The sequence below is a fragment of the Lepisosteus platostomus genome, chromosome 6, assembly GCF_059453375.1.
Source record: "Lepisosteus platostomus isolate fLepPlt1 chromosome 6, fLepPlt1.hap1, whole genome shotgun sequence".
In the NCBI taxonomy this organism is placed as follows: Eukaryota; Metazoa; Chordata; class Actinopteri; order Semionotiformes; family Lepisosteidae; genus Lepisosteus; species Lepisosteus platostomus.
This window is the reverse complement of record NC_142616.1, coordinates 17,752,619-17,764,605: the sequence shown is the minus strand read 5'-3', so window position 1 is coordinate 17,764,605 and position 11,987 is coordinate 17,752,619. Positions and strand designations below refer to the sequence as shown.

Sequence of the window (11,987 nt, the reverse complement as noted above, 5' to 3'; positions counted from 1 at the left end):
CAACCTGTACTTATTCGCTTGTACATCACATCACATTAGTCATTACAGTGACTAGTGAGCAGGAAGGGCCGCTTCTTGTCACAATTGACTCAAACTCTCACTCTCACCCTTGGTGAGACCAGGGTTTTGCAACACCATGGCGACATACATTACATCACAAATTCATGGTTTTGTGCTTAATTCAAAATGTGTAATTTTTAAACTATACCATAAATGAATTAATTTTGTTACTGAGGTTTAACTGGGACTGCAGCCCCTCTTGAACTGACTTTACAAGACAATTTACGGTGTCTTGGGAGAATCTCACTATGTATGTATAAATAATTCTTCAGCAAACTAACCTTCAATTCAGCTGCATAGCATGGAAGATATCTCGGTGAGAGGCAACCTTGCCAGTGCTGTCTGGGGAGAAACAGTGGGAGCCTGTGTGCAGCACATCCCTCTATACAGAGGCGGCTGTGAAGACAGGGCCAGTTTTGTCTTAGTGCTGATTGATAAGCCCGTTCAGCTGAGGCTCCAGCAGCAGCGTTTGTCTCGTCTAAATGAGAAGGGCTTTCGTAAGCTTTGTGTAGTCTAGGAAGGTGTTTAATTACACTTTCGTGTTCTTCACTGCCACAGAGGCAGAGCTGAGCTGAGTCAAAGACCAGACCTATTGTAGTTTTCCATTCTAAATACAGAATCAAGCAAACCTATAAAGTACGACTGGCGTGCCCTGTAATGTCCTGTTTGAGCTTCCTAGAAAATAAGCTATATAGAACCTAGCAAGAGTGAAAAACGCCACATTGAAACAATTGCTAGTGAATGTGAAGAGTTCATTTTAACCTGACATATTCTTTTGACTTTTCCATGTGATCTGTAGTTTAATGTCTTCAATATGTTGGTCCTCTCACAGCTTGACTCACTTTCAGGAGCATTGTAATAGTGTGAATGCTACAGTCATATAAGGTTTAAGACATGAGACTATAAAAGAGTTCATCTTCTCATTCTCTTTTTTTAATGAAACTTATCCATCAACAATGTACAAATACCATTGGTTGGTAAAAAACAAGCTGTAGGCTATGTATCATAACATTCTTACCAATCTAAAATCTCTCTGTATTTACAGCTCTCTATACTTCTACTTTACATTCACAGATTTATTTTGTAGAACTATGTAGATAGATTACAAAATACATTTTCAATAGAAAGAAATAAAAATACTATATACATGTGGTGCTTTGTGGAATGCTGTTTAAATACAAGGAAAGTATATATATACTGTATATATAAAACAATCTCTTCTTTTAATTATCACACCTAATTATAGCTTGGATTATACAATTAAACATAACATAGAAATCACTTATACTCTAATATAGACACTTAGAGAAAAGTACTCTTAGACTTTATATTTGATAACAGAGTGATTAGAGTAACAGCCTTGTATACAATCATTCACCTACTACACTGTGTAACTCAAATCACATAATACTGGACAAGGTGCTTTGTAACATCATCGGCAATTATGGCCTTATACTGCTTGTTTTCATTTACCTAAAGAAACACAAGAACAGTGTTTACTTTTTCTCTTTTTACCATTAATTGATGGTGTTAAGTGTTATTCACCCCATGCTTTACTGAAGGAGCAGAGAATGTGTATTGAAATGTACATCATTTCATGTACATCAGCAGAAAATCTTGTAAGGGAATGGATTGGTTCTCATGGTCTGATGATGGGTGCCTTGTCTGAAGTTGTCTCCATTTCCTGAAAGTCCGGCATTTCGGACACATCCGGAATAATCTGCACAGCATTCTCCTGGAAATGCACCTGCTTCCCCTTTCCTCTCCCCGGTTTCCCATCCAAGACTGCGTGATCGAGCTGTGCCTGACTCTTGGCTCCCGGGCCCTGCTTGTGGAAGAGTCTCTGCAGGTGCGCCCAGGCTGTGGTCCTGCTGCTGGACACAGCCCTGTGGAAGGAGTAGGTTTGCTCGGTGTTTCCTGCTGCCGTGACACTCACTGTTGTCCCAGATGGGTCCGAATAGAGTTCAGACAGGGAGGGAGGCACTTGGGGCAGGTTTGCTTTTTTCCTCTTACTCAGAAAGAAGTTGGCTACACCAGTGATGAGAAGCATGACTCCTGGTCAGAATTAAAAAAACAAACAAAAACAAATTAGCAATTGAAACCAAAATGCAGTTCTGTTCCTGAAATGCTTCATTCGAGTCGTGGCATTTGGAGGACACTTATCGCTTTGTTATTCTTTCCATCCCTGGAGACGTTTCTGTCTCTCCTTGGGCAGAATTCCTGTTCTCAAGGGCGAGTCTGTATTGCCTCCGCACGGCACTGACAGTGGAAAAATCCAGAACACTGATAGGGAGCTGCAGGAGACCCATGGCTGACTCTACCTGGAATAACAGCGTGCCACACCAGGACCGGGTGAAGAAAACACACCACCGACATCAGTGTGTAGTACAGAAATTTCTGGAAGCCTCCGAGCCTGGCTGCTTTTTTCCACAGGACGAATGCTCTCGATCCTGACGGACACCTAGATCAGAGACAATACCTAATTATTACAAGGGTGGTGATTCCTTGTGTTAATGAGCCTCCCGAAGGATCCCAAAGCGCTGCATTTTTAGGAAGGAACCCACAGCGTCAACCGATGACTAGCATCACCCACGGGGTGACAGCAGCCGCTCTGCAGCAGCTCTTCAGCTCATCTGGTCAAACGGTTTCACAGCCGAAACGCTGTGTCTCTTTTCTTTTCCTTCCAGCATGGAATAGACCATCACCTGTATATTACCACACCAATGGATGGGAGACTCCTGGGAAAAACTAAGGTTGCTGCTGGAAGAGGTGTTAGTGTAGCCAGCAGGGGGCGCTCACCCTGCAATCTGCGTGGATCCTAATGCCCCAGTATAGTGACGGGGACACTATACTGTAGAGCCGAGGTCATTAAAAATCCCAGGGTATTTCTTGAAAAGAGCAGAGGTGTTACCCTGGTGTCCTGGCCAAATCTCCCATTGGCCCTTACCAATCATGGCCTCCTAATAATCCCCATCTATGAATTGGCTTCATTACTCTGTTCTCCTCCCCGCCAATAGCTGGTGTGTGGGGAGCGTACTGGTGCACTATGGCTGCCGTCACATCATCCATATGGGGCTGCACACTGGTGGTGGTGGATGGGATCCCCATTACCTGTAAAGTGCTTTGAGTGGAGGGTGCAGAAAAGCGCTATATAAGTTTAACTAATTATTATTATTATTAATGCTGTTCTTCTTTAATAAACGCAGAGGAAGATAAAGCAAGTCAAAGACTGTGAAAGAGCGCCCTCTTGTGTTAATAAATAGTACTTACATGTCCATGGAATAGCCCGTACTTTTATTCCGCCATGTGTTCTGTATAATTCTCAGTCTTTGAAGGTCCTGATTCCTAGATTTATTAAGTGAGTCTGTGTAAGTCCATGTGTGGGTGTGTGTGTGTGTGAATGTGAGTAAGTGTCCTGAATCACGTGGAAGTTTTTCAGAACTAGGCAGCAGACTATGACACATCCATGGAATCAAAGTGTTATTTCTTCCCAAATGTTGTTAGAGCTCCATAAAGGGGCTACTTACAATGATTTGCCCCATTCATCCAGTGATAGTCTATTAGTCATCATCTTATCTGGTTCTGTCTGTGTAAACAGCACTAATCTGGCCTGTGGCTAATGACTCATAGTAGTTCACAATTTATCCAGAAGATCTCCATACCTTCAAAGCATGGTAAATTGATTGCTTTTGTGTACATAACGTCCCCTAAAAATAATTCAATCTTAATTTATTGTTGAAACAGAACCTAGAAATTCCAGTGCCCCGATGGTTTGAAAGTTAAAATCAAATGTACCAGAGGTCTCTGAAAGCATGGCTTAGCTCGTCAATGTCAGGTTGTAGAGCGAAAAGAGTCAGTTTACTCTTCTTGTATTTTCCAGGCATCTCAAATGTAATACAGGTACCTTGCAGCCCAGATGTTCACCTGCCAGGAATGGATTACTAGTTTAACCCTTCTAAACACTCATTATTCAGCCTTATTAACTTGTTAGCTAATCATTACCGCAGGAATTCTTTATTCTAAACCCGGGAGCACACTTACGGAAGGCAGGGCCCCAGCAACTTGTCAGCAAAATAGGACACCTCAAAGATGGCAACCCCTCCTGATGAAACACTTCCATTGGACATTTCCAGGGTGTTTGAGAAGAACGCCAAAGTGATTTATATGCATAGAAAAAAAAGCAGAAAGTCAATGGTACATGTAAACATTTCAGAAACAGTAGGTCAGGAAATAGGATTACCAAACAGTCCGCCAAGAATAATTAATAGATGCAGAGGCCTGTAGCCGGAGGTCAAGTGGCAGATTTTCATCTTATTCACATGCCCCACCGTCAGAAGCCCAGTTCCTTCTCCAATTTTTCTGTCTGTGAAAACTTTCTGAGAGCACGTCTGTGAGCCATGTACGGCTCTTTCCCCACAGATTCTGAGGGGGCTCATAGTTTCAAATCTGAAGGTCACTACTTTTCTCTACCAGCACACATCCTTTACTGTAAAGCCCGGCAGTCTCAATTTATGCACTTAAATGGAATAATCTCTCTCATGAGGACTTCCATAATTTTTTTTTGATCACGTCCAAAGAGTCTTTTTCCATTCCAGTGCTGGAAATCTATTTATAGTATTCTCATCTTGATATAGAGTATGAATCTCCGTTCCTGAATGGGTGCCAGAGAACTGCAGCACTGCTGGAAAGTGCCCTTAACGACACGTTCAGCGAAATCCCACTCGTCAGTTTACCTGTGAAGGTGGAGATTGCGGTGCATCTGGGAGGCAGGTGCAGTGAAATCTACTGTAGCCCTGTTCAGCGCTGGTGAGAAAAAACAACAGCTGCTGTGTTGTGAGAGTGTGCCTCGCTAGTGTCTGTGTACACCCCATAACCCTGGGGGTCTGGGAACATACTCAGACATGAGGCAGCCCAGCACAGATTGCTGGTGGTTAAACATTTCGCATGTCAGCTCTGGGCTCAGGCGGATTTGTAGTCGATAAGTTCCATCTACCAGCATCTTTGCTGCTCCACTGGGTGAGTCTATGGATCTGCTTGGCTGACAGGAATGGACAGTTCCAGGTGTTTGAATTGGTGTCTCCCCATGAGAGATAAGAGTGCAGCAGCTCAGTTTCGAAAGAAATACCCGATAAAAGGCCAGGGCACATGTCAACATCAGCAACTGCATACAGTAAATACTTACAGGAGATATACTGCAAGGCTTTCAAATTCTCCCCGAAGGAGAGTCTCAATCCCCACGCCCAACAGCACTGTGTTCAGACAAGAGAAAATGTGTTGATGAGAGAGAGTACACTTCAACCTATCATGGTTTTTATCAGAGAATAGTGACAGGTGTAATATGGTGCATGTTCCCTGTGGTAAGGGCACACTCAGTGGTGTAAAGGGCTCAAACAACACGACTAAGAGCCTCCAGAGTGAAGTTCCTGCTTCCAGCAGTGTTAATGAAGATGCTGGCACAAGAGCTCAGGAGGTTTTTTATTAGCACAAGGGACGTGCTCCTGTGGAATCAGCTGCATGACAATCTGATGCCTGCACAGAAAACAGGTGTCCCAGATAAAGATCACATCACAAAATAAAGATCAACTGTAGATGTCAATCCACATAGGTAGGCCCCTTTTCAGGCCATAAAGGCCTATGAGGAATGGGGGGGGGGCAAGGGCCACCATTGTTTCTTGACCATACTGAACACTAGAGGTGATGTGGTCAGCATCACACTCCAGCCAGCCTGTTACCCCCAGAAGGATTAACCCCCGGTACTCATTTGGAAAGCAGGCTGAGTGGATTTGGGAGCCATCTGGATACATTGCTTGTCCCTACCGTACCTGGCATTGAACCCAGGACCTCCTGGTGAGGAGCTAGACACCCTTGCTGTCTGAGCTACAGTACCACAACTCCTATACATCCCCATAAACAGAGCTAAAGCTGTGCTGAAACTAAATTGAAATCAATTTATACAAGGATACATATCAGGAGCATTTATGTCTTAAGTTGCATAAGTTTCAAATCACATTCAAGAAAACAAAAATTGACTGAAGGCGCCCCGTAGACTAAAAAAGAATGTTGTTACTGGAACAAGTGTCCTCTGAACTGTAAAAGCTGTGTCAAAATGAGCTTCTCCTTTTTTTTTTTAACAGGACAAGGTTCTTAGACCGGATTGTTGTAGTCCACCTGGTGAGTGACAACTGTGCAGCACTAGAGGGGTGGAGACACTGCATCAAGCAAGCTCTTCCACTAGAGGGCATAGTTTCTATAATAATTGGGCATGTGGGCTTGTGATTTAATTGCATCACTTGTTCTGTGAAATTGATGTTATATTTCTTTTTACAGTATCCACCAAAGTAAGTCCATTAGTTTCTAGACAGACACCCTTCTGTTGATTCTTTATATCATTGTTCAAAATAAAATGGTAACTTTATATATTAAGATATATAAATGTTATATAACTTTATTAGCAAGTACTGTAAAATAGTAATTAAAAAAAACAAATATCAGTATGGTGTAGAAATAACATTTGAGATATGTAAAATGAAAATATATATATATAGTTTTGTTACACTAGCTGAGTGAATGTGAAACGAGCCATATTTACAAAAGGCTTCAATTTCGAGAGAGTGGTTATTGTATACATTTAATGTTAAGAATTAAGTAGTAAGAAATGCAAAATCTAATGTTCTTAATGTCTTCCAGACCACAAAGAACAGCACACATGTGCAACTCATTTAGGAGGTTTATTTATACAAGGTGTGGAAAAGCAATTTGTAACAGAATGGGTTAAGAAGGTTTATTATTTGTATTAATTTATACAAATTAAACCCTTTCCAGTGTAAATAAACTGATTTTTGGAGCGTGCTAACTTCACCTTAATGCAAAGAGAGGGTTTTCAAGCAGGAATGAGCCTGCGTCTTATTGAGGGGTTTGTAATGAGTGTTAATACTGACAGGATCTGTTTGTTTTTCTGTGGTTCAATAAAGGGTTAGGACACTTATTCTCACAACGTGTCAATTACTGGACAAACCATTCTAACTTGTAATCCTCCACCACTTGGGACACTAGTTACAGTATACTGAGTAAAGTCATATTCTTGCTACAGAGTTCAATTGGTTTCGAAGTCGTAGTATTCTTTTATCTCCCAGCCTATTCTACATGCAGGTAACTGAAAACAAAAAAGCATGTAAATGAATAAGTAAGAAAGCCGTTGCTACCTGTATTCACCAAAGAACAGGCCTACAGACTGAAACTGAACTGGGTGGGCTTGTCTACACCGTAGGCTGGCTGTGTCGAGCTCTTCCAGCTGTGGATTTCTCCACAGCTGTAGGATGTTTCCTCGGTGTCTCTGCCCACCAGATCGAAATTCAAATTGTTTATTGTTTATGCTTTCACATCTCAGATCTGCCCAGAAATGAGACACCTGCCAGGCAGCCAGGTATCGTTGTTAATACAGGTAATCCAAGAAATGTATTCTCTCGCCATCCCTGAGCCAAGACAGGGGGGTACTAATGCTCTTTCCTTCCCTGGAGAAACCAATGTCTGAGCAGACGCGAGATATAATTCAGCACTGACAAGGGTACTTATTGAAGTACGGCGAAACCCAGGTCTGATTATGACCTTTTCATTCCTTTCTAGGATTTAAAGCAAAATCAGTGCCATGGACTCAGTTACAAAGTACAGCAATAAACCAAGGAAAGAACGCTTTGGGAGACACGACAGTATAAGCTTCCCTGTGCCCCCCCCAAAAAAAATAAAACACTTTTGCTTCAGTTCATTCTAAAGCTGTAAGTGACCAGCGCATAATTCCAACCTTGTAAAATACAATTAAAAATTTACTTCATTTTGACATATATAGGAAGAATGACACCAGAAACGTTTTCAAACATTTCCATTTCCTTCATATTTGTACACATTCGTACAGTTTAACTGGCTCTAGTTCTACGGAGTTAAGGAAGTGAAACTAGATTTGTGGAGCTGCTCAAACCTGCTGCGGTTGAAATGCCGAGGATCCTGCAGAGGCACTCCAGCGCAGTCCAGAGAGAGGAAGCCTCCATTGTTGCAGGAAGAAGACACCTTTTCCCACTTCTGACAAATCCTCAGGCTGTATCATAACCTTCCCATTGTGGAAACAAAAAAAAAGAACTAAAACTTTCACAAACTATTTTTTCTCTCTCGACCTGTGCTGGAAGGAGTCCCGTGTTGTTTCTCCGGGTAGTTTTGCACCTGTGGCTTTGACCTGCATCATGAAGTGAACGGTCAGTGCTGACCAAACTCAGCCAGAATATTCCGCACCCACAGGCCCTCGAGGTGATGATGAAACTGAAAGCCAGTCTCTGGATGCCCTTGCTGTTAAAAAGGGTTAATCATTAGTGGTAAAAAATGAACCAACTAATGTACAACAACTGAAATGACCTTGGCGAGGAGATCAAAGCCATAAAAGTATCTTAAGCTCTGCTGAATAGCCGGCTCTATGATTTCAAAGGATTAACCAGTTATTGCTGAGAATTTCATTGAGTAGGATCACAGTGAACGAATTCTTTAGAAAAAATCCTGCTAAGAATTTGAAAAATAATGAATATTCCTTTATCACACACACACCAGTCATTCAGCTTCTGCAGCTTTAAACTAGTTGAAACAATTTAAGAATTTAAACTGATATGAAAATAAATTTCATCGTTTTCAGATTATCTCTACCTAGATGTTTAGCAGTTGTTAGCAGAGGACTTCTTGGTATGAAAGAAAGCCGTGCCCTGACAAATGACAGATGTTCACAATGAGAAAGACCCACCAAGGTTCCACTGTACAAGTTAATTTGTAGCAGTGCCAAAGGTTGCACTGATTGGTTCATTTAAAGTCAAAAGTTATTATTATAGAGGTAAACCATACAAGTCAACAAGCTGTTTATGGGCTTCAAATTACAGGGAAAAGTTCATTTGTTGCATTCATAAAGTGCTTTTCTTCCCAAAGGATCGGAAAATACTTTATGCAGAGGACAGGACCCACTTGGTTCACTGGTTAATTAAGGGGCAGCTTTGGGGAGGTCAAATTCACCACAGCTAGAGTGAAATTAGGCCCAGACACAGAAGTTAATGTTCCTGCTCCTCTGGGGTCTTTCAAGACCAAATACTCAGGACGTCATCTTGACATGTCATCTGAAGGACCGCAGCACCACAGTGCCTCGTGTCTCCACATTGAGACACATTGTTTGGAAATTCTGGTCCTGAGAACGCCACCTGCTGGTCCACCCGAGCACTCACAAAAGCCAATTTTCTTTTTGGATTTTCTTCAGAGGACTCACTAGGCCCAGCCCTGCGTTGTTGCTGAGATTTGTTGCTGTTAATAACTTCAGTCCAAAATTGTCCCTCTCTCTTCAGATGTCCCCTAAGGCTTTATACTAGGACCTATTCTGTTTTTAATCTCTTTACTCCCGTTAGACAGTTTTGTTAGCAAAAAGAATGCCATTCTGCTTTATGTCTCTATCTTGTGTGATTCTCTGTGTGACGTCTTGATTCTGTCAAACTCTGTGAGCGAAACTGAGGCCTGATTGACCTCACATCCTCTCCATTTAAATATGACAAAAACTGAGGTGATGTGCATGATTTCCAGGGAAGATACATCTCATTTTTTAAATTCCCCACAACTTGGATACAGTAGCCTCACATTTCACCCTGCTAATAAGACATTTGTGGGTCTTGGTTGATCCTGAGCTCTGATTTGATGCACATATAGAAGCCATCTGCAAAGTCTCTTGCTTTCATCTGAGAAACATTGCTACCATGTGGTCTTTTCCTGATTACACTGCTGCAGAAATTGATTCATGAGTTCATCAAACTCAGCTGGATTACTGCAATAGCCTTCACAGTGCACTCCCTACACACTCCCTAAAGAAGCTTCAGATGGTCCAAAACTCTGCCGCTTAATTTCTAACTTCTTCGTGGTTCTGTAATTATATCATCCCAATTCTGACATGTCTTCACTGGCTTCAGTTCCAAATTTCACTTTTAACTTTCAAAGCCATACACACCAAATTCATGTAAGTTTTCGCATCTACATCTGTCATTACTCCCTATGTATCAAGCAGGGCTTAATTCTCTGCTGAGGCAAATCTTTTAGTAGCTCCATCTGATAGGCACTAGTGTCTCGGGTTCTTTCAACCACCTTGCTCCACAGCTCTGGAACTCACAACCCTGCCACTCTGACAAATTCGAACCTTTCCAGCTTTTAAAATCTAGACCAAAGAATTATCGGTTTAATCAGGATTTTAATAGGTGTTTGCCTCAACAATTTCTACCTCTTTATTTTTTCATTTTGTTCTATGTTGGGTTTTTTTTTGGACCACATAAAGTGCCCCAAACCTTGTTGGTGTACATGAACACTGAAAAACATCCTTGTAATCTTTGTGGAGATAGAGTGAGAACACTCATTGAATTATGGTTTATAAAACACTGGTTGTGGTATGGTCATGCTAAAACTGTTCGTGAAATATACTGAATAAAATACTTTATTTCATACATTGTTTTTTAAAGAATGCATCTCAAACTTCCAACTCTCTTGATAGATATTTTGAAGCTGATGCCCCTGCTTCTTTAATTAATTAGCTGGATCAATTAATTGGCTGCTAACTATTAAATGAGCTAGATGGGCAAAATAACCTCCTCTTGTATGTAGCTTTTCCTGTATTCTCATATAGATACATGTGTAGAACAGTACAGAGAATGTTCTACAGGTATTTTTCTACAAAGCAACATCCATTTTCAGATTGTGAAAAACAGGAAACCAGTATGAAGAAAAACAAATAGTACATATTTTTGTGATTCTTGTTAAGATTAGGGTATCATACATCTTAACTTTTGCAAAGTGTCAAAACACAACAATGTTTTTTTTTCAGAGCAGTGTGGACAGAAGCTGAAAGACAGACTCCCAGTGACTCACTGTTGACTGTTTGTTATATAAATAGACTCTGAGTGTGAAACAACATGAGTCTCCTCTTCACTGAAGTCACTGAGCCAGGCTTAGTTCATGCTGAACAGCAGAGGCTGTTATATTCCTAATGTAGCACAACTCAGGAAGTACAGTGTTCTACATTATTAGGCTCCAAATCAGGTACGCACTTTCATCTGTTACACCTCCTCTTGGAAAGTTATTAAGTCAACTACTGTATTAAATTTCAGTTAACATAACACTTGTCAAAATAAATCTGTATATACAGTATGTATCACAGAAGGTTATCATATGGGAAATTTGCAGCTCACAACGGAAATACATGACTTGTGAAAGCAAATCCAGAAGAAAGCTACTGCACTTAGTAGCTGGAAATGTTGAGCATGAAAGAAAGAGCATTTGATATCACTAAAGGGAAGTACTTTTTTTTTCGAAAGCATTTGAGTGTCAAGCAAATGATATTAAAGAAGCGATAAAGTAGAGCTCATTGAATGCAGTCCTGGCAGCACTATTTTTCAGTGTTCGTCAGCAGGTTGACTCTTGCTCAGAAGTAACCGATCCAAGAGTCAGTCAATTCCACTGACCTCCGGATGAAAGGTCCTGTAGCCTGTGGTATGTATGTGTGCACTGAGTGGAGTGAGTTCTGTGAGCAAACTTTCAGAATCGTTCAGGAGACCGTGCGGGGGACATTATTCAGGTACGCGTGTGCGGGACGCTAAGAAAAAGGGGCACTGGAAAGGAGACTGAGCTGCGTGTGCTGGTGCTCCGTTTTTATGGGTTTCCTGTTGGAACTGGTTCCTGTCAATTTAGCAGCTGTGCCTGCATGGCTGGTAATTTGACCCATGCGCAGAAAAGTCTTTTACAGCTTTTCACATAAAAGCTGAGCTATTTTCTGAGCTGGACTAACCAGCTCCCAGAATTCTCAATTTCAACACAGACGTGATCAGTAGAATAGCTCTAACCCTAACAGTAACCATTATACAGTACAAGTCTGGAAT

At 41.4% G+C, this 11,987-nt stretch overlaps 1 protein-coding gene across 1 annotated transcript; it reads right to left on the bottom strand.

The window, feature by feature from the left end:
• Window positions 1-971: 971 nt before the first annotated feature.
• tmem72 (transmembrane protein 72) lies at window positions 972-8,379 on the bottom strand. Its single transcript, XM_088634497.1, has 5 exons — window positions 8,033-8,379; window positions 5,243-5,309; window positions 4,102-4,173; window positions 2,382-2,521; window positions 972-2,115 (listed from the first exon to the last, which is right to left on the bottom strand). The coding sequence occupies exons 1-5, from the start codon at window positions 8,100-8,102 to the stop codon at window positions 1,700-1,702; spliced, it is 765 nt and encodes a 254-aa protein (XP_088490623.1). The 5' UTR covers window positions 8,103-8,379; the 3' UTR covers window positions 972-1,699.
• Between the last annotated feature and the right edge of the window lie 3,608 nt (window positions 8,380-11,987).

What these genes read in the sequence shown, in the direction of transcription:
- tmem72 (XM_088634497.1), bottom strand. Translation starts at nt 8,102, where the DNA reads ATGGAGGCTTCCTCTCTCTGGACTGCGCTGGAGTGCCTCTGCAGGATC. An exon ending in CGGCATTTCAACCGCAGCAG is followed by an intron (nt 5,310 to 8,032) that starts GTTTGAGCAGCT and finishes GTCTGAACACAG; the next exon opens with TGCTGTTGGGCGTGGGGATT. An exon ending in TTGCTGGGGCCCTGCCTTCC is followed by an intron (nt 2,522 to 4,101) that starts GTAAGTGTGCTC and finishes TCTCTGATCTAG; the next exon opens with GTGTCCGTCAGGATCGAGAG.